Here is a 21284-nt window from a genome sequence, read left to right on the forward strand (position 1 = left end):
AGGCCCTGAGCTGGCCTGTCCTTGCCCAAGTGGGACGTTCCCTGGGCTGTGTTCTCTGGCTCATGCGGCCTCTGAAACCTGCTGAGGGGAGCAAACCTAGACTGCCTGGCCACGGGGCCACATGCACGGCTCCCTGCCCGGCTGCCAGCGGGCTCTGGGGGCAGAGGCAGGGAGGGGGCGGGGCGGTGGCCAGCCTGGAGCCTGCCTGCGCTGGGTCCCAGGGCCTTACCTTGGTTTCCCACGGAGCTGCAGTTCTGAATGCACATCCTTCCCCCCCCCCCCCCCCACTAGGCCAGGAGATCCCAATGACAGGCATCCCAGTACAGCCAGTGTACCCATACCCCCAGGACCCCAAAGCTGGCCCCGCACCCCCGCAGCCTGGCTACGTGTACCCTCCTAGTGGTCCTGCTCCCCAGTATCCACTCTACCCGGCTGGGCCCCCTATCTACAATCCTGCAGGTGAGTGATCCGGAGCCTCCTGCCTGCCCATACCTCTGTGCTGGGACCCCCCTGCCCCTCGCTCACCCTGACCCCCCTCCCAAACATCTGTCTCAGCTGGAACCCTCCAGGCTACTCTTCCCCGTGGATCCTTCAGGCCTCTGGAATTGGGGGTCCCTTCACATCCTCCTGTGCCATCCCCGACCCTCACCCTGTCTCCTTGGCTTTCAGCTCCTCCCCCCTACATGCCACCACAGCCCTCCTACCCGGGAGCCTGAGGAACCAGCTGTCTCTGCTGCCCCTTCGGCAATGACCCCTCTCCTGTATCTGCACCTGGCCCTGGGTGGGGCAAGGCTCCTCTACTCAGCAGGCCGCAGCCCAAGCCAAGCCCTGGGTCCTCGGGGCGATGGAGCGCCACCCAGGGAAGTAGACCAGGAGCTGAGCTGGACCTTGGCCGCGAAGGAGGGGCGGGTGGGGAGGGCTTGGGATCCGTGGACTGTTTTTACCTGGGCCTAGAGAAGGACACGAAAGCCTGGGTCAAGGCCCCTGCTGTCTTGGAGTCCCTCTAGGTCCCGGGTCCCAGCCAGGCGCTCTGGGCCCGTCCTGCTTGCTCGCCGCGGGCTGGAGCGGGCCGGGGAGTGGGCTCCCTCTTCGGTGGGCGCAAGCCCTCTCCTGGCTGCCCCTGGCCGGAGCCCCGACCTCTGGATTAAAGCTGTCAAGCTGTAGTCATGTCCTTGCCTCATTGGGCCCGTCCTTGCCTTCCGGGAGCTCTGCCTGCAGCTGGGCCCTGGGTCCTGCCTGGGCCACATCCTGGAGCCCAGCACGGCCCTTGCCCCTTCTGCACGGAGCAGCCCTGGCTCAGGGCTCCCGGAGGGGTTCCCGGAGTCCGCGAGGTGCATTTCGCTGCAGCTGGAAAGAGGGCGCCCATCCGCCCTACAGAGACACACCCCCCACCCCCACCCCCACCCCCGGGCTAGGGGTCTGGCCCGGTGACATAGAAGCCACTGCAAACCGGGCACAGGCACCTTCCCCTCCTCGGGTACACGTGGCTTCCTCTGTGGGTGCCACCGCTGGGTGTGTGACCCTGGGTGTGTCTCCGAACCCGGTTTCCTCAGTATCCCCAGAGACAGTGCCTCGGGGCTGTAGTGAGGGTGAACCCTGTACATGGGACTGTGACCCCCTGCCCTCCCTTCCTGATCACGGGGGCTCTAGGAGCCGAGTGGAGACACTGGGCCACTCGAGGCTGATGCAGGGGCTCCTTCCAGTCCCCTCGGGTCACCAGGGGACCTGAAGACGTTAGCCGTGGTCGTCGTTGTTGTCATCGTCGTCGTTGTTGTCATCGTTGTCGCCGTCTTCGCCCCCCCCCAGACGCCCATGCACCTCTCTACCCTCAGCCCTTGCCTTGTTCCCTGAGAACCTGGGTCCTTGTGCTCTCGGGACTTGTGTGGCGACAGAGCTAGAGAAGGAGGTTTTATAGTTTTTAATTCAAGTGGGAAAGTGCCAGCGCTGCTTGGCAACAGCAGCACCCACCACCCAGCACCCATATGCTCGCCCCGCCCGCCTCCCCCGTAGCCCTCCCCCCGCAGCTTGTGTTCCAGCGGGGCGCTCACTGCGCCCTCCAGCGCCCACCTAGGGTCAGGACGGGGGGGGGGGGGGGGGGGTGTCGCTCCGAGCCAGCAGCAGCAATAGCCCAGCTTCCTCCCTTCGCAGTGAAATTTTGGGGGGGCCCAATGCCCCCGGACCAAGCGGACGAGGGGAAGCTAATGCTGGGGGGACGAACTGGGGTCACAGCTGCTTATCCACCTTCTCGCTGAGGCGGGGACACACTTTAGGAGACAGGTCGCCGGGTTTACCCCGGGGTTGGAACCCCCGGCTCTCCTCCCTCTCTCCCCTGCCGGGGGGCGGGGGGGCCAGGAGATTGGGGACAAGGTTCCTGAGTTTTCCTATGAAAAGAGGCGTTAAGTGGATGCGCGCAGGTCAGAATTAATTATCCTCAAATCCGCAATCGGGCCGGTTAGAAATTGCTCTGTGGCCTGGGGCGGAAGGCGGGCTCATCCCAGTCCTAGCGCCTCCCCTCCCGGTGGATGGAGTGTCCCCTCCGCAGCAGCGCCTGTCACCTAACTCCACAAAGCACCGAGAATCCTAAGGAAGAGGGGGAGACCCTGACAGAGCGGGCTTTGCTCGCCCTGAGAGGCCCGCTCACCTCCCGAGCTCTAAACAGGGCAGTCCCCCCCCACCTGTCCCTGAGCTTCCTTCCAGGACCCCCCCTCCCCGCCAGCCCGGGCCGGGGGCAGCAGGAGCAGAGTGGCAGCTGCCCCCCATCCTCCTGCTCCGCCGCTAGCAGCCCTGAAACCAGGCGGGCGCCCTACAAGGGTCGGGAGCACCGACTCAAGGATTGGGGTGTCCAGTGGGGCCCTGCCCGGTGGCCGGGGCGCGCTGAGGACCCTCCCGGGAGGTCTGGGAGGCACCGGCCGGGAGCACGCAGCACTCCGCGCTAGAGCAAGTGCCTCTTTCTTGGGCTTAGGCACCTGCTCAGGCCACGAGGGGGAGGCTGAGGTCCGCGGGGACCGGAGAGCTAGGGCAGGGGTGAGTGAGAACACAGAGGGGCAGGGGAGGGAGAGGGGAGGGAGAGGGGAGGGGGAGGAACAGCGGCCCGGAAAGCTGACCCTCGGGGCCAGGGGGAGAGGGAGGGAGAACCGAGGGGGTCGGAGCGGGAGGTGCGCGGGCCTGGCCTGTGCGGGGCAGGGGAGGGGGAGGGGGGCCCTGACCCGGCCCTCCCAGGCCCCCAGCCCGCCCACCGCGGGCCCTAAGCGGCAGCGGGGCTCTGGCTGCAGACCCTGCAGGGGGGGGGAGCGGGGGCTGCGAGCCAGGAGCCTGGGCCCCGCCTCACGCGTCCCGGGAGTGGCCGTGGTCCCGACTGGACCCAGCCCCTCGCTCACTGGCTCGTTGGGCTGCGGCAGGATGTGGGGGAGCCCCCAGCAGCCCCGGCGCATCCCGCCTCGGGGTCCCCCCCGGCCGGCGGGGAGGGGGCGGGGGGGGGGGGGGGACGGGGCGTCGGTGCGAAGATGCCCTGCGCTGGGGGGCGGGGGGGGGCAGGGGTGGGGGGGCAGGGGTGGGGGGCAGGGGTGGGGAGCCCCGCCCAGGTCGCGGGGATGCCGCGGCGGGCGGGAAACCTGGTTCCAACACGGAGATGCCCCGACTCCTTGAAGCCCCCCCTCCCGGCCGTCCCGCCCGCCCCCTCCCCCTGCTCCCCCCGCCCCTCCTGGGACTCCCGTCCACCCCCTCCCTGGCCCAGGGACACCCCCGCTCCCCCCGCCCCTCCCGTCCGCCCCCGTCCCCCATCCCCCGCCTCCTTCACCCTCCCCCCTGCCCCCCTCCCCTCCCGTCCCCCGTCCCCCGCCCCTCTCGGGACTCCCGTCCGCCCCCCGCAGTCCCGCCCCCTCCCCTCCCCTCCCCTCCCCTCCCCCCCCCCCCCCCCCCCGCCGCCCCGGCCGCGGCCTGCCTGCAGGTGGCGCCGCGCTCCCGCATCCCGCATCCCGCATCCCGGGTCCCGCCGCCGAGGCCGGAGGAGCTGGGCCGCCCGCCGCGGGGAAGGGGCGGGATCTGGCCCGGGCAAACCTCGCCCGCGGGCGGGGAAGGACCCCCTAGGGGCGGTCGCCGCTGGAAGCCCACGTTTTGCAGCTGGTCGGTTGGGTTTGCTCAGGCCCCGGCTCGCGGCCGCCCGCAGGGTCCGTCCAGGGCGGGCCCAGGAGCAGGAGCAGGGGCAGGGGCAGGGGCAGGGGCAGGGGACCCGCCCGGAGGTAGCCCTAGAGGCCGCGAGTCCCCGCTTAGAGCTGCGGCCCCGCGAGGTCAGGCCCCGGGCTGGACTTCATCCGCAAGGTGGGGACGACATTGGTGTCCCCGTCCCAGAGCTGAAGGAGCACCTGAGGCAACCCCGGGCCCCTAAGGCCCAGCCTCCGCAGCAGGCCGCACCCCGCTGCACCCCGCTGCACCCCGCTGCACCCCGCTCCAGCCAGCACCCCGGGCCTGCCGCCCCATCCCCAGCCCAGCCCTGTGCCCGATGTGGGGCAGGGGGCAAGTGAGAAGGGGGAGGGGCCGGGGTGGACCCTGGGGTCGGAGCTGTTTGCTCCCATGACTAGCCTGCCTCTGTGTGCTCAGACCTGGCACAGCACCTCCTTCACAGTAGGGGCTCCCCCTCCGCCACCCCGAAGATGGAGACTGCTGTGCTCCTGTCGCCCAGACGTAACCCAGAGACGGAGAAAACTGCCAGGGACCCAGGCCCAGGGGACTGTTCCGTGGTGCCAAGGGGTGCCAGTGCCTTGAAGCCCCTCAAACCAGCGCGGTGCTTTTGACGTGTGCCTGCGCGAGGGCGTGGGGGGCACGGCAGGTCAGGAGAGCAGCCTGCAGCCAGCGCAGGGGCGAGACGGGTGGCGGGTGCACCAGCTGCTCCCCAAATGGTCATTCGCTTCCCTGCCTGCTCACAGACGGCTGCCTTCCTGGGCTTGTGACCGCTGTGGGGAGCTGGCCCCAAGCCCACAGTTAGGAAGACTCGTGGAATGAGCATCCCCTGAACATGCCTAATATAGGCATCCCAGGGCCCCGTGCTCCACTCTGCCCGTCACCCCGGAAAGCAGCTCTGGCTCATGCTCCGGGCAGCAGGGATGGTCAGGAGCACACCCTGGCCGAGGCCCGGCTTCCTTGGCCTGGCCCGCCGGGGCGGTGGGGAGCCCTCTCCCCAGGCTTGAGGCTTTCCCGCTCCCCGGACTTTCCACAGGTGTGAACCGGTCCTGGGGCCAACTCGGGACGGCATGTCCGGGGGCTCCTGGCGTCCTGCACGGGGCCCGCGGCGAGCATCGGGAGCGGAGCGCCGTACAGAGATGGGCACAGGCGTTCACGACTAAAGGCTTGTATATATTATCAAAATCTTATGGAAAAACAGATACAGCTATTTATACAACAGCAGGCGGGTGTGAGGGAAACGTCTGCTTTGGCATCAAACCTTCAGGACCAGCTGCTGTCTCTCCCTCTCCTCGGGCCGGGGCCCAGTCCCCCCGGGCCAGCTGCCCCACGTGGCGTCTGCTGAGCCCGGGGGGTGGGAGGGTATCCTCAGCCCCTCTTCCTTCTGCCCGTGGGCCCTCGTGCGCTCTCATCCTCCCCGTGGCGTCGCACACAGAGGGCCACGGGGCCCAGCAGCTTTGCCCCAAGGGCTCCTCAGAGGCCTGGATCCCGGCCCTGGAGGGCAGCGGGGCTGGGCTGGTTACGCGGTCCTGGCGGGACATCTTCCTGGGCCGCGGGCCGCGGGCCTTTTGCAACTTGCCGGCTGCTCGGGCCCCGGGCAGGCCATCTTCTCAGTGACACGCTAAAAGGACTCTTCTTGTCCAGAAAGCTCAGCTCCGGGTAAAAAAGACATTTCTGGAGAGCCTCAGAGACAAGAAAAGGAAAGTGAGAAGAGAGAAGGCATCCTTCCTTGAGCGTGGCCGGGCCTCGTGCTCTCCCGTGGCAGAGTAGGGGCATCCACAGCAGGTCAGCCAGGGGTGGGGCGGGTGGGGTCTGTGCGGCCCTGGGAGGCGAGGCTGGGCAGCCTTGGCGTTGGCAGACGGTGCCCCCTGGCAGTCTGGTCCTACTGAAGCAGTTTGGGCACCTCCACCTGTAAGGGCAGGACAGAGGCGGTTCAGAGAGGAGCTCAGGGGGGGAGCCTCTGGGCTTCACTGCCCCCCGCCCCCGCCCCCGCCCCGGGCCTTCTGGAAACCAGATGTGGAATGAATAAAGGGGGCTCCAGCCGGACCAGGCCCCTCGCTCGGCTGGAGAACTGGAGGCATCAGGTGACCGCTGCAGTTCTACTACAGGTGTCCTCCATCCCGTGGTGTCTGGCCCCCAGCGGTGTCGCGGGGCAGGGTTAGCCGCCCCGGCCGGTCCAGGGGCAGGTGACCGGCCTCTGCCGCCCGAGGTGGGGGAGCAAGGTGTCTAGGGGTGGCTTGTGGGGCCCCGGCGCTGAGCCATCCCAGGGGAGGCCGTCCTGGGGGGGGGATCCTCCCGGAGACCTTGGGATACAGGGGTCTGCGGGGTGTGCTGGTCCTGAGAGGGAACTGGTCAAAGGGAGGTCATTTTTGCTTTGGGGACAGAGGGCAGGGCCCGGGCGCATCCCCGACGTGCAGGCTGTTTCTCCGTGTCTGGGAGAAACTGGCTCAGCGGCAGGTGGAGAAGGGGGAGGCTGTGGGGGGGGGTCCAGGGAGCCCTTCCAGGGAGCAGACGGGGCTGGGGGGTGACCCGGGCCCCCCCACGCCCCCCCACCCCCCGGCGACTACTTAACTTCTTGAGCTGCTTCAGGTTGCTGGAGCGGATGGCGGCCAGGAGCTGGTCGCGGGAGTTCTTCTCCTGGCCAGGCAGGGCCCTGTCGCCCATCTTCCTCTGGGTGGCCGGCGACAGCGAGTTCCTCAGGGTGTCGGGGAGGAGGGGCGGGGCCAGGGGCGGCGGGGGCGGCGGCGGGGCGGCGGGGGCGCCCCCGGTCTGGGGCGAGTTCTTGGGCGAGGCCTTGGGGGACGGCTGCGGGGAGGGTTTGGGGGAGCCCTTGGCCGGGCCGGCGCGCGGGGGCACCCCCAGCAGATCCTTCTTGCCGCCGCCGCCGGCCTCCTGCGCCTGCCGCTGCTCCTGGAGCCGCCGCTGCCGCTGCCTGTCCATGTTGCGGCTGAGCAGGTTGGTGACGGTCATCCGGGGCCCGGCCAGCTCGAAGTGGTAGCCCAGCTTGAGCAGCGTGGTGTTCTCCTTGAGCAGCTTGGCGATCTCCATCTCCGTCTTGCCGCCGCAGATGTGCCGCTGGTTGTGGAAGCGCAGCTCGGTGAGCGTGTCGTTCTGCAGGAGGGCCCGGAAGATGGCCAGGATGCCCTTGCCCGTGATGTGGTTCGAGTCCAGGTTCAGGCTGGTGATGGTCTTGTTGGCCTTGAGCATGATGGCGATGGCGAAGGCCACGTGGTCGTCGGCGCGCGTGTTGGCCAGGGCGAACAGCTTGACCGCCGTGTTGAACTCCAGCGCCTCGGCGAACCGGACCAGGATCTCGTTGGTGATGCAGTCCGAGTTGTTGACGTTCACCTCGGTCATCTCGGGGTCGTTGTTCTTCACTCTCTCCAGGGGCTCGTCAAATATGCTGGGAGCCGCGTCCTCGTCCTTGGCGGGCCCTTCCGAGGCCGTCGGGGGCGCCGCCGGGCCCGGTTTCTCCGCGGCGGCGGGGCTCGGGCTCTGCTCCCCGGGCCGCTCGGCGCGGACGGGCTCCTTCTTCGCCTTCTCTTCCTGCCTCTTGGCGTCGCCTCTTCTCATCCCCTCGTCCTCCGTCCTGGCGTCTGCGCGCCGCCTCTCCCCCTCTCCCTTCCCATCGCCCTCGCCCGGGCCCGGCTCCTTGTCCTCTCCCTTCCTGGCCCTGGCCCTGGCCGGCCCTGCGCTGCGGTCACCGGCCCTCTTCTCGTCCTCCCTCCTGGGGGCTGCTGCCCTGTCCTCCGCCTGCCCGTCCTTCGCGGCCTCCTTCCTGTCCACGGCGGCCCGGACCCGGCCCCGGTCGATCCCCCGGATGAGCTTCTCCTCCTTGGGCTTGTCTCCACCTTTGCCATCGGCTTCGTCCTTGTCTCTCGAGAAGCTCTTCTTTAAACCACCCCTCTTTGGCTCCTTCCCCAGGTCCGCGTCCCGCCTGGAGCCCAGGGGTTTTTTGCTGGCATCTCTGCCCCTTTCCTCTCCGTTCTTGGCATCTGCCTTGGTCTCCACTTGCTTGCTTTCCTAAGAATTCAGAAAAGAAAAATAAACATGAAGAGCTGGCTACGGAGGGAGAGGAGTGAGCATGGGGACAAGTGCGGGGAGCATTTGCACCGCTGCCCCGGGGCCTCCGAAGGGCGACGTCCGCTGCGAACGCCTGGGAGGCCCGGGCTTCGAGCTGCGGGGGGCAGGCTGACCTCAGGGTCGCGGGGGCAAAGGACCCCTGAGGAGGTGGCGACGGCTCCTTCCCCGGGGGGCCCTGCGACCCAGAGCTGCCCTTTTCTGTCGGGGAAAGCTTCCAAGGGGCACCTTGCTGAGCCACGGTGGAACCCGAGGCAAAAGGAGAAATCACTAATACTGCCCCTTGTCTTTATTTGAAATTTTGAATCTTGGGTTGTCATGGATTTCTTCTTCTTCTTCTGTTTTTTTTTTTTTTTTTTTTGGCATTAAATTCCATTTTTAAAAATATCAGTCATCTCGATCACCAAGCTTTTCGGTGGCGCCGCACATTCTACGCGCTAGGCCAGTGCCTCACATGCCTCCCCTCGTGCTGGCCCCGCTTCCAAAGGGGAGGTGGGTCAGTGGTCCTCAGATGCTGGAATTTTACAGCGGACACCTTTTCAAAGGAATTAAAAAAAAAAAAGTCGGCAGGGCCAACATAGGGCTGCCCACGTTTTATCTTAGCAGTTGAAGATACTTCTGCGTAAGGTCAACATAGCAGGATAAAGGACGTATCTTGACATCAAAACATCAAATAGGTGTAGCTTTTTTGAAAAGCCCCCTTCTTTTTTAGTAAAGACTTGGGTAAGGACCAGTGCGTCTCCGGGAGGAGCCCCGGAGTCCACTGAGTGAGCCGACCTCGGGAGGGAGGACTAGGATTCTGTGACCCCGCACGGAGCAACACTCCGACACATGACACACGAGACAGGCTTGACTTTCACATGCGACGCGGGCCACCCGCCACTTCCCTGGGGCCCTGTTCCTTCCTCCACGACGTTGCAGAGTCTGAGCCTTGTTTTCCTGCTCCCGTCGGAGGAGCCGAAGAAGCATCAGGATCGCCTAAGATCCCACATGGAACTGTCCAACTGCAATAGACACCCCCGAGCACCTGGGACCCCAAGCAGGGTCCATCCCTAAAGGTTTTTGTGTTTGGTTTTTAAGAGGAAGAGGGTTTTCTCTCTTTCAGGAGTGCCTGGCTGGGGTGTGGGAAGAGGACGAGGAGGAGGAGGAGGAGGAGGAGGAGGAGGAGGAAGGAAAAGGAGAGACAGGATGGAGAGCTGGTTGGTTCTCTGGAAACAGTTTGTACCTGTACCACAAACACATGCCATTGGGGACCAGCCCCGGGGTTTATTTAGCAGCAAAAGTCCTTGGCTCCTCTGCTAGAATCACAACAGGCAGCCAAGGGGCACAGGGCCTGGTGAGGCAGGGCCGAGGAATGTGCCCCTTCCCTCCTCCTGCCCCACGGGGGCAGTTTGCACCGGGGGCCTCTGGGGTTTTCTGTGCAAAAGGGCGGAGGACGCCCTCTCGTGCTTTCTCTGCCCCCCAGAGACCTGGGTGGACTCTTCAGACCATCCTTGCAGTGACGGTGACCTTACTGCCCCGTGGTTGGAAATGCAGACGCTTGCAGTGTGCAAATGAACGAAGGACCCTGAGTGAGGAAACACAAGGGTCGCCCCTTTAGGACGCTCCTGACGACGACGACGACGTCTGCCCACTGCTCAGCCGGGAAATTCCGGCCCACCCCGACCCCGGCTCACAGTGGGCTCATCTCCCATTCCATCCACTTGGGGAGCGTGGAGGTGAAAGGTGGGTGCCACCGCCCTCCGCCAGGTCAGCCCAAGCTCCAGCGGGCAGGCCCCCCGGGCAGGGGCTGCTGCCTCCCCTCCCCAGTGAGCGCCCCTGCGCATCTCTCAGCCCAGCTGCCCTTGGCACAGCTCCCACGCCGCCCACCAGCCGCGCCCACAGGGAGCCTGGGAAGCCCGACGGATGCTAACCTAACCAGCCGGTTCAGGAAAGCCTGGGTTTGGGGTCTGACCTCGCCTGTAGGGGCGGAGGCACTTCTCTCCACCTGCCCAGGCACCTCCAGGTGCCCGCCCCCCTGCTGCCCCCAGGGCCTTGCTCGGCAGCTGCCTCCTCTCCCAGCAAACCCATCCCAGGCCAGACCAGCGCTCCCATTCAGAACCGTCCCCTGTTCTCCCATCACGACTCCTTTTCCAACATTTTAACCCTCGCTCTGCCCTGACACCCTAGATTCGGGCCAACCCCCTGGTGGTCCTCCAGGACGGGTCCCTACCCCCCCCAGGGCACTCCCCCTCACTGGGGTCCTAGCTGGCTGGCATCTGCCGTGTGTCCGTTCGAGGAGGTGTTGCAGCCCTTTAAAAAGAACCTAATGAAAAACAGGCGGGGCGGGGGCGGGGGAGCTGATTAATCATGGGTTTCCTCCAAATAGCCAGGAATGAGTGGGGCTGGGGCTTGTTGCAGCTCGTGCAGCCCCGAGAGCTCAGACGTTGCCTTAAAAGGAGAAGGAGCCCAGCGTCCTCCCAGGGCTGGGATTTCTGGTGAGCGAGCTCCTCAGCACATAGCAGAGCTGCCTCCTTCTTGCTTATCTGAGAGGGAGTCCAAGCCAACTTCGTTTGCTTCTAGAACTGGGGGTGCATCCTGGCGACCTCCGGAGGTTATTTTTGCTTGTCTTCCTGTCTCTAGGCCTCGCTCCGCTGTTCATCCCTTATAGCAAGAGGGGTTTAGGTCAGACAGAAGGAAGAACTTCCATAGAGCAAAGGTCCACAGGCCTCTAGGTGAGAGATCTGAGCAGCAATCATGGTTTTGCCCTCTGGGAAAAAGCTTTAGGGTTAGGGGAAGGCCACGGGGGTGCTTTGGCAAGGCTCCGTGAAGGCAGGGGAACGGAGGGCATGAGCTCTGCCAGCCTCTGCCAGCCTGTGAGGTCGCAGGGACCGAGCCGTCAGACAGGGGAGAGGCAGCTCCTTTCCCCCACCTGCTCCACTGGTTAGGATCCCACCTAAGTACCTTTGATAGTCACCCTGGGCCTCAGATATGACTTTCTCTCGAAGTCCCTAGAAAAGGAGAACGTGGGGCGCCCGGGTGACCCAGTGGTTGAGCGTCTGCCTTCAGCCCAGGGCGTGACCCCAGGTCCCGGGATGGAGTCCCACATTGGGCTCCCCACAGGGAGCCTGCTTCTCCCTCTGCCTGGGTCCCTGCCTCTCTCTCTGGGTCTCTCATGAATAAGTAAATAGAATCTTTAAAAAAAGATAAAGAAGGGGATCCCTGGGTGGCGCAGCGGTTTAGCGCCTGCCTTTGGCCCAGGGCGCGATCCTGGAGACCCGGGATCGAATCCCACGTCGGGCTCCCGGTGCATGGAGCCTGCTTCTCCCTCTGCCTGTGTCTCTGGCTGTGTCTCTGGCTCTGTCTCTCCTTCTATCTCTCAAGAATAAATAAATAAAATCTTTAAAAAAATTTTCAAAAAAAAAAAAAAAAGATAAAGAAAATGAGAACTCGCAGAGGGAAGGCCAGTCACCTTGTGTGCGGCCTCAGCCCTCAGCCCCCACGGCCTGTTGGCTCCGGCACCACCAAGGCCCTGTCTCCCCTTCCTCGGAGCCATCGCCTGAGGCCTGTGCGAGGAGGAGAGTCCGCAGATCCCCTCAGGGGACGGCGCCCACACGAGATGCGCCCGGGGATCCCTCCCCACAGGACGCGGAAGGTGTGGGTCCGCTGCGCTCGCTCCAGCCTCCTGCCCGGATGCCAGGGTGACCGGCGACAGCCGCACCCGTCGCGGGGACCCCGCTGCCCTGAATCCAGGGGCGGGTGCTCCATCCCCGAGGCAGGTCCCGGCTCCTGCTGGGTTCCCGCGGGGCCTGGTTAGGCGGCCAGCCCGGACCCTGGAGGCACAGGGCGCGAGCTCGAGCTCCCGGGACGCGCAGGGACTCGGGGTCTGCGGCCCTGCTCGCGGGGACCCTCTCCGGGCCTTGGCCCAAGTCCCGGGCACCCCGAGCGAGGCCGCGGGACCCGAGCGTGGTGGGAGCCGGCATTTTCCGCGTGGCTGTGCGCCGCGGCCCGCGGTCCGTCTCTGGTGGGCCAGGCTCTCCTTGGGAGGCGAGCGTCGGGGAGGCGGCGGCACCTCGGGCTCCCCAGCGCCCGCGCCAGCCCCTCAGCGGCTCCTTCCTGGCCCTGCCCGGGGCTCCCCTGCTGCCCCGCGGCCCCGGGACCCTGGCCCCACTCCCCCCACCGCCCGAGAGCTGACTCGGGCATCTGTCTGCAGGGGGGCCGGGTCCCCGGGAGAGCAGCGGCGTGGGGGCCAGGCAGGTGCACCCGGGCGGCCTCCCGCCTCACCCGCCCCGAACGCCGCCTCTCTTCCCGCTTCCCACCCGGAAGGCCGAGGGGGCAGGAGCGGGGGCCGCCAAGGGCGCAGGGCCCGCTCCCCTTGGGGCTCGGCAGGCAGGACCCCTCCCCGGAGCCGCCAGGCCGCTCTGGCGACAGCTGGCTCTGTGCCCAGCGCGGGGCTTGAGCTCGTGCGCCCGAGGTCGCGCCGCTTGCTCCAACCTGAGCCGGCCCGGCCTCCTCAGCCCCCTTCGCGGTCCACCGAAGCAGAGTCGACACACGATGTCGCATTACTTGCGCGTGTGCACCTGGTGGCCTGACAATTGTGCGCGTCCCCCAGGGGAGCCGCAGGTCCCTCCGGAGCTGCCGGGAGGACGGGATGGTCGGGAGGGTCGGGAGGGCGTCCCCCCGGGGGCGAGGGAGTCACGGCCTCGCGGGCCGCCGGCCTGTGTGCGAACCCCAACTGGGCCTCGGGGGGCTCGTGAGGCTAGCTGGCCGGGTCACGTGCCCGCCGTGAAGCCATCGTCTGGGGCGCGAGGTGGGACGGACCACCCCGGGGCCCCAGGGTCTGGACGGAGAAGGCTCCCGGGGAGGCAGGCGGCCGGGGCCGCAGAGGGCTCCTCGCTCCTGCCCGAGGCCGGCTCAGCACTGACTTAGGAGAGTGAAAGTCAGCACGTGCCACGGCCCACGGGCCTGCCTTCCCCCCGGAAAGCTGCCCCGACCCCGCTGGGCCCCTGAAAGCTGCCCCGACCCCAGCTGGGTCCCTGGAAAGCTGCCCCGAGGGCCGAGGGCCAGAAGTGGGAAGCGCCGGGTGGCTTGGGAAATCTCTCCCACCCCTCCCCATCCCATGGTGACAGAGGCAGGGGTGCTGGGGGAAGGGGACAGGGGCCGCGCCCCGGCGAGGACAAGCAGCCCTAGGGCCCTGCATGAGCCGGGGCCACGAAGGGCTGTCCGTTCTCCAGAGCCCTCCCCCCCACGACCTGCCGGGCCCCCCGGGCTGGCTTCATTGGCCGGGAGGCATGTAGGGCACCCCCGGCGCAGCGCACCCACGGCGGGAGACAGGGTGGCAGGGGGACCTGCGGTGTGTGCTGGGCCATGGGGCCGCTCGTGGCGGCATCCCTTTGGGTGCCCCGTTCCCCACTGTCCCACGTGGCACGCCAGGGCTCCCGTTCTGGCAGCGGCTCAGGGACAAGGCCCGGCACCTCCCAGAAACCCCCTTCCTGGGGTTATCCCGGTTCTGGCCCCTTCCCGATCATCCGGGCCGGCTCCCCTCCTGCAAAGCCCCCAGGGCGGGGAACACCGTCTCCACGGGCCCTGGCGGGATGGGTGCTGAGGCGTCCCCTCCCGCTCGTCCCCGTGGCTCTTCAGGGGCCTGTGGGGAAACCGGGCCCCCAGAGGCTGGACTCAGTAGGGAGGAAGGCAATGGGGAATGGGGGCAGCCTAGGGCTTTCCGCCTCCTTGGGTTCGCGTCGCTGGAGACATAATGTTGGGGGCGTCAGGGGCTTAGACATGAAGACGCCCGTGCACGCTCGCTGCTGCCCAAAGCTAGTGTGTGGCGGATCCCCTGGGAGACGGGCTCGAGGTGACGTTGCTAATTTGGGGCGGGGGTGGTATCTGCTGCAGGGGCTGCCGAGGAGGCCAGCACCCAGCACGGCGCCCGAGCATCACAGGGGCCCCATCAATGCTTGCTGGGACCATGACGAGGTCCCCCAGCCCCAGATAACCTGCTCGGAGAATGTCAGGGTGGGCAGGTGTCAGGCTTGAAGGGAGCCGCTCCCCCAGGTGACCCCGGCAGGGCCCGTCAGCCCCGGGGGCCAGCGGAGGCCTCCGCCCCCTTCCGCTCCCAGCCTCAAATCCTGTGGGTTGACGGGGAGCTAACCCGCCCCCAGTAAACACGGCCGGGGACGCTGGAGGCCTGTGCCCCCGTGTCCCCCAACAGAACGTGGGCCCGAAAGGGCCTCCAGCCTGACCAGGGCTCCGAGGGGACGTGCGCACCTGGCAGGCTCTGGGCCCGGACGCCTCGGCTCAGGCAGTCACAGAGCTAAGGAAAGCTGCTCCCGGCGGGCATCCCGGGCGCCTGTCGCTGCCCCAGGCCCGCCCTGCCCGGGCTCTCCGGGACCAGCCCGCCGCGCGTCAATCGACTCTTGGGGTGGCAGGCCCCCCAGACCCCCGGCGGGGTGTTCAGCAAGCGGGCCGGGGAAGGCGACCCCGACTCGGGCGTCCTTCTGCCCAGGGAAGAGGCGGCACCCCGACCCCGACGGAGCCCGTGTCACGGCTTGGAACCCCGTACTTCTCCAGGCCGCGTCCCCCATCCCTGGCGGCCGGTCCCCTGGACGAGTCAGGTTTAATCCTGTGCCCGAGTCCTCAGTCCTCAGCAGCTCTCGACACCTGCGCCCTCCAGCAAAGCCACCCCCGGCTGTGTTGGCGAGGGCTCCTGGACGTGCCCTGGGCGGCCTTCGTGTGCCGGCGGACCCTCCTGTGGCCCTGGGCCGGCCGGCAGCCTCGGGGCCCTCGGGGGTGGGGGGAGCAGGGGAGGCCGGGGGGGGGGGGGTTGGCCGCGGCTGGCAGGAGCCAGGGCCTCCACTGCGGCTCACGGTCTTCCTTCCCCCCTGCGCCCGACAAGTTCTTACCACGGTCGTGGGGACCATCACCTCACGATAGCATCTTAGGAATCAACCGTGGAAGGTTCACTCTGGGACGGTGTCCACGGGGGCGGCGATGGCTTCTGGGGTCAATGGTAACATTTTCTCCAGTTTGCAGATGTGTCATTCTTTTTTTTTTTTTTTTTTTTAATTTAATTTTTCATGAGGCCCAGAGAGAGAGGCAGAGACACAGGCAGAGGGAGAAGCAGGCTCCATGCAGGGAGCCCGATGCGGGACTCAATCCTGGGACCCCGGGGTCATGCCCTGAGACGAGGGCAGGTGCTCAACTGCTGAGCCACCCAGGCATCCCCCCCCTTTTTTTTTTAGCGTTTTATTTATTTATTCGACAGAGCGAGCGAGCGCACAGGCAGGGCAGCAGGAGAGGGAGAAGCAGGCTCCCCGCTGAGTGGGGAGCCCCACGCGGCTCGACTCCAGGGCCCTGGGATGTCGACCTGAGCGGAAGGCAGACGCGTAACCCACTGAGGCCCCGGGCCGCCCGTGGCGTCCTTCCTAAACAAGCGCGTGGAGTCAAGCTTAGATCTCGTGGGCTCTACAACAGGCTCAAGCGCCGTGTTCCGCTCCCCGCTGTCGGGCCCCGCGGGACGGACGCCGGGCTCCTGCCTGGCACTTCTGGCAAAGCACACGACGCAGACCTGACGTTTGCCACCGTCGCTTATACACGCCGAGGGGTGACAAGCGTGCGGGGTGCCGGGCTCAGCTCCGGGGATGCAGAGATGGCGAGGGTGGGTCTCCGGAGAGCGGCGATAGGCCGCCGGCGTCCCCTCGGCTGGCACGAGCAGGCCACGGGAGGGGCCCTGGCAGGGAGCGTCATGGTTCCCGCTGGAGCGGGGCTGAGGGGAAGGCAGCCTCGGGGGAGCTACGGTCAAGGTGCCAGACGGGGAGCCCCGAAGGGGCGTGGGGGGCCGTGACTGCTGAAGCCTGCGGCGGGAGCTGGGCCTGCACACGGCAGCTGGTGGCTCGGGAGCGGGGCCACGTGGCTCAGCCCACCGGCCCCCACGGGGCTGGGGCAGTGCTCGGGGCCCACACGGCACGTGCAGCCCAGAGCCCGGCCCCACTGATGAAGGTTCCTTGGGGGGCACCCGAGCTCGCCCCGGAGGAGGGGGAGTGTGGGAAGCCGGGAAGAGCTTCCGTCCGCAGCGCCCCTGCTCCGCCCCATCCCCAGCCTGTCCTACGGGGATGTCCCTATGTCCCTCCACAGGCGGTTCTGCGCCTCCTCAGCTGCTCGCCCTGAAACAATGGGGCGGTGCACGTGGCCTGTGCGAAGTCACCCCGACGCCCCAGGCCTGCCCTACGGTCCCAGCCTTCCTGCTATCACTGTGTCCCCTGGTCCCTCTCTCCCGGGGACTGTGGCCAGGAAGCCTTATTACCGCTGGGTCCCCGGCGGGTATCACGGTGCCTGGTGCCCAGTAGGTGCTGGACAGGAAGGGAGGGAGGGAGGGTGGCCGGGCGGCCACCACCTGAAGCCAAGAGTTAGCCTGGGGATGGCGAAGGGCAGGAAAGCTTGTAGGCCAAGGAGCGCATAAGCGAGGGGTGAATAGAAACGACGTTATTGGAAGTTGACGTTGGAGGCGAACAGGGTGTCCCCCCTCCCCAGGGGCAGAGACAGAGTCAAGGCCGAGCGGCCAGGGGGCTCAGCGTCCGCTGTGGCCGTAGGTCCAGGTGTGTTACGTGTCCCCAGCCGCGCCTCCCGGTCCCGGGGGAGCTTGCCCCGCAGGGCCCGGGCGCCAGGCCGAGTCAGGGCCAGACAAGGGTGCGGGGTCACCGGGAGAATGGGTGCATGTGGGTCCACCCCGCTTCTGGGGGTGACGGCCCAGGACTGCCATTCGGGGGCGCCGCGGAGCATTGCTAGACCACGCACCCCGGGCCCAGGAGGCCGGGCCTGAGGCAGGTTCCCCGACGGCCCCAGGGCCGCACGTGCCCTCTGCTCACTTTGAACCCTCCGCTGGCGGCCGTCCTGACTCCCGGCCCCTTCCCTCCTGGGCCCGCGTCCAGAACAGGCCGGGTGGCACCAGGCTGGACCTCAGCGCGCACGCCGGCACATGTTGCACCCCGGGGGCCGCCCCAGAAGGCCTGCGGGGCGGGGGCGCGCCTTGGCCGCAGCCTTGAGGATGTGAGAGCTGGAGGGAAGGAGGCGGGAGCCAAGAGGCGGCGAGCTCCAGGCCAGCTCCCCAGCCGCCTTCCGGTGACATTCCCTAAAGGAATGCAGCAAACAAGGGGGGGCGGCCTGGGGGCCAGAGGTGGGAAGCTGGGGGCGCGGGTGGGGGTGGGGGCGGCCACAGCCCGCTTCTCCTCCACCTTCCCCCCCAGGACGGGGTCGGTGTGCTGGCCTTAGGCTGGGAAGCTGCCCTCAGGACTGCCACCCACTCGCCGGTTCCTTTCACGACCCCCCTGGGCCCCCACCGGAATCACGACCTTTCAGGACAAGGCCACAGGCCCCGTCAGCCCGGTTCTCGTCCAGACTGAACTCCTGCCCAGTGTTACCGACCGAGTGGGGACGCCACGAAAGGTCCAGTCCAGGCTCCCGTCCCTTTTCAAGGCTGAGTACTACTCCGCTGCCTGTAAACCACACTTTGTCTTCGTGCACGGGGACGTGTGGGCTTGCCCCTTCCCGCTGTGGTGTGGCCGCTGTGAACAGAGTGCAAGTCCCCGCTTCCAGTTCTTCTGGGTCTCTGCCCGGAAGTGGCACAGCTGGAACGTGACCCAGATTCTGACCCCTCTGTGCCACCGCCTTGGCAGCCTCGCCTCCTAGCCCACCCGACGTGGGGACCACATTCTTGCAAGTGTCGTCCACCGGGGTCACGCCCACGGCCAAAGCCCCAACCCTGGACTTGGCTGACCCCATGCCGGCGCCGCCGGGCCGCAGGGGGGCAAGCCATCCCCCCGCCCGGGTGAGGCCTCGGCCTCAGCCTCCGCTCCCGCGGCCTGGCCTCCTGGTCACGGCGCCGCCAAGCCCTGGCTCCAGAGTTGGAACACCAGGCTCCAGTCTCGGCCCGTCCCAAGGTTCTGAGCCTTCGGTGACGTGCGACGTGGGAGGCACCTGCAGCGGCGCCCGATGCACCTGGAGCCGGTGGTAAAAGCCACGCTCTGGTTTCCCCGAGCTACAGCTCACTCTCGCTCTCTCACGCTCTCCTCCCACAGCATCAGATTGAGGCTTTCCGATCCGTCTGCAGTTCTCCTCCCGCTCTCACCCTCAGCACATCCCCTCCCCTGCTCACTTCCCTGGAATCAACAGAACCCGACCTCCCGCCATCCCGTGTTCGTCTCCTTCCCCCGGTCCTGGGTCCTGGGTCCTGGGGAGGACGCAGCGCTCTCCTGTCCCAGGCTCACCTGCCGTGGGCTCCGGCTCCCACGCTCTCCCGTGCTCCTCACATGCCCACGTCTCTCCCGGGTCAATCAGATCTGTGCCTCGACCCCACAGTCCTGCCGGGGGCTGCCCCCCGTCAATAGCCTTTTATTTCCAAACGTCCCCCAAAGACATCTTACAAAATCCCGCCTCATTCCTGGATCCGACACAGTCGCCTCAGCCCCAGCGTTCCATGGAAATTAGTCTCATCAGATTTTACTGTGACCTTCTTATTGCCAAATCAGATTTAGATCTTGTATTTTTTTTATCTTACGTAATTGCTTGGGAATGCTTGGGAATCGGGTGCCTCTTAAATGTGGCTCTTCTTCGCTTTCGCTTTTAGGCCCTCTCCCTGGGTGACCTCACCTACCCAGATGGCACGAGTTGTGTCCTACGTTCTGATGTCTCCTGCAGCTGTATTCCCGGGCTGGCCACCACTGCAGATGGTCGGACCCTGGTATGCAGCTGTCTATCACCCATCCTGGCGTGGGCGTCCCCACGGGTCTTGAAGGCTGAGCTCCCCCAGCTTCCCACTGCCGTGCCCATGTCTGCTCCAGTCCCTGGCTTGGTAATGGCTCCTCCAAACATCTCGTGGCTCAAATCAGAAACCCTGATGCAAGAGGATGGGAGGGGCATTTGGGGAAAGGCAATGTGGACCCCTCTGTACTCGGGCGCCCCTTCTCCTCCAACTCAAGGGGTCGCGGCGGGGGAGCCTGTGAAATCAAGCCCTTTTCAGTTTAACCCCCTTACCTCCCACACCCAGCCGATGTCACCTCCTCCTCACCACGTGTCAGTCCCTCCTCTCAAGCTCACGTCCAGGTGGCCGTCACCTCTCACTGGTGACTGCAGCCACCTTCATACGGGATTGCTGACCTTCTCCAGGGCAGCCTTCACCCCCAGCCACAGTGACTCCGCTGAAGCACAGGTCTGTCAACAGCCTTCTTCGCCGGACACCTTGCAGGGGTTGTCCTGCGCCCTCAGGATCACGTCTAGGCCCACAGGGCCCGGCCTCGCTGGCGGTCCTCACCGGGCCGCTGACTGTCCTCTCTCGGCCTTCCTCCCGGCACTGCCCCCCGGCCTGCTCCGTTCTCGTGGTTCTTGCAGGGAGCCAGTTCTTGGGCCTCTGCAGTGATGCCTTCACTACCTGGAAAGCTCATCCTTCCTCGTTTTTCCTGGCAAATTCTTACGCCGCTTCTTAACCTAGAGTGGCTTCCGCTTAGATCTTCAATTCACCTGGATTTTATTTTGGAGTATGACGTCAGACGGTAATCTGTTTTTGAAACAGGTATCTAATGTCTGCGTTACTTTTGTGGTCAGAATAAAAGTTTAAAAATTGTCTTTAAATAATTCAATTTGATAGAAAAAAAGAAAAAGAAAAACCAAGACCCCTCCGGCCGGTGGCAGGGAGAAGGCATGGAAGGGGTGGAAGGGCGCAGAGAGATGGGTGATGACTCCCCATTGTGCAGCCCAGCTGGGCTGGGCCAGGACCTGCCACGGAGCCTGACCCTTGCCTGGTTCTGTTCCAACGATTTCGAAGTTAGCCCCATGATAAATATTATGCCGAGCAGAAGGGCCAGAAGAGTCTCAGGCTCTGCGTCCGGCTCCAGTGTAAACATAAGCACGGCTCATTTTTACCTCCCAGGATGATCTCGGTGGGGCGGAGTGTGGCTAGGAGGACAGTGCATTTGGGAACATCTGATGCTACGTAGCTCAAGGCCCGGCTTCACGTGGGGAGCAAATGCCATGCACTGAAGTTTCTGCATTGCCCTTATAAGTGAATGGGAGGGAAGGAATATTCTGGAAAAGAGAGGGACGTGCAAACTTGGGGGGTTGGGCTCTTGTACTAAATGCTTCACCAAACTGTGCCAGGGGGTATGGCACTTCTTGACTGTTCTGAGTTTTCAAGGATGACGATTTTTTTATGAAAGGGACAGAAAATAGGGGAGGAAGGTGGGATGGCGAGGAGTGGCTCTGAGCCTCCGAGCCTGGTCGGGGGCTCCTGGCCCGAGAAGAGCCAGGCACCGCGAGGCACCCGCGAGCAAGGAAGGGCAAAGAGTGTCCGCTTTTCACTGGGACCCTTTATCCTCCGGCTGAGGGTGGCTGCATTTTCCTGCCAGTGGGAGAAGGTGGGAAGGGGGGCAGGGGTCAAGGCGAGGGGTCGCTGTGGGGCTCGTGCTGGCTTCGCAGGCAGCAGCCCCTGGGTCTCCATTTGGAGGACAGAAAGAAGCCAGGGCGTGAGGAGTCTTACTCTGGGTCTCCTCTGTGATGAGGGATCAGCTCCAGTGCTCTCTGCAGACCTTCGTGTTTTGCCAACTGGTCTGGTGACTCATACTGGGAAGCTTGTAGCAAACCCCATTTTTGGAGAAGCCGGGAAATCTCTTTGTAGAAACAAACAAGTGCCCTCAGCACTCCGCTCCCTGAAGTGCCTGCTCTCTGCTCCCTTACCTCATCCCGGCACAGATTAAAAACCCCAGCGAGTCTGCAAAACACTGTGGAGACCGACCTAAATGTAAGCTGTTTGTCCCGGAGCGCTGGGTCCCACTCAGTCCCAGGGGGGAGCGGGAGGAACATGCTGTCCTCCTGCCGCCCGGGGCCAGGAGCGCGGCCCTGGCTCGCGCCAGCCCCCTCCGGCCCATCCTAGAGCTCCTAGAGCAAGGAGGCCGCAGTTGCCTAATCATGCCTGGTTTCGGGAGCGGGTCTGGGGGTCTGCAGAGGGCTCTCCCGCCCCCCTCGGGGGCCGTCGAGGGACCCAACAGCGCGCCCCCTGTTTC

The 21284-nt window shown here is 65.8% G+C and overlaps 2 protein-coding genes and 1 long non-coding RNA gene across 4 annotated transcripts in view; 2 read left to right on the plus strand and 1 right to left on the minus strand.

Moving 5' to 3' along the window:
* Nucleotides 1-21284, plus strand: part of SHISA4 (shisa family member 4) — a 102850-nt gene that overhangs the window by 1717 nt on the left and 79849 nt on the right. The window contains exons 4-5 of one of the 2 annotated variants that reach the window (XM_072733486.1): nucleotides 292-459; nucleotides 670-1163. In XM_072733486.1, the coding sequence (XP_072589587.1) occupies nucleotides 292-459; nucleotides 670-716 (215 nt within the window). In that variant the 3' untranslated portion in view covers nucleotides 717-1163. Of the gene's footprint in view, nucleotides 1-291; nucleotides 460-669; nucleotides 1164-21284 lie in introns of those variants that run through there. The other variant, XM_072733485.1, reaches the window with a different exon arrangement.
* On the plus strand, nucleotides 2747-5341 carry LOC140595026 (uncharacterized). Its single transcript, XR_011996427.1, has 3 exons — nucleotides 2747-2860; nucleotides 2963-3024; nucleotides 5213-5341. It is a non-coding gene; the product is annotated as an uncharacterized lncRNA (long non-coding RNA).
* The window catches only part of LMOD1 (leiomodin 1), a 34988-nt gene continuing 19215 nt past the window's right edge, over nucleotides 5512-21284 (minus strand). Inside the window, exons 2-3 of the mRNA XM_072733481.1 lie at nucleotides 6749-8199; nucleotides 5512-6085 (exon numbers count right to left, since the gene is read on the minus strand). Of these exons, the coding sequence (XP_072589582.1) occupies nucleotides 5650-6085; nucleotides 6749-8199 (1887 nt within the window). The 3' untranslated portion in view covers nucleotides 5512-5649. The remainder of the gene's footprint in view (nucleotides 6086-6748; nucleotides 8200-21284) is intronic.

This window comes from Vulpes vulpes, chromosome 13 (assembly GCF_048418805.1).
Source record: "Vulpes vulpes isolate BD-2025 chromosome 13, VulVul3, whole genome shotgun sequence".
In the NCBI taxonomy this organism is placed as follows: domain Eukaryota; kingdom Metazoa; phylum Chordata; class Mammalia; order Carnivora; family Canidae; genus Vulpes; species Vulpes vulpes.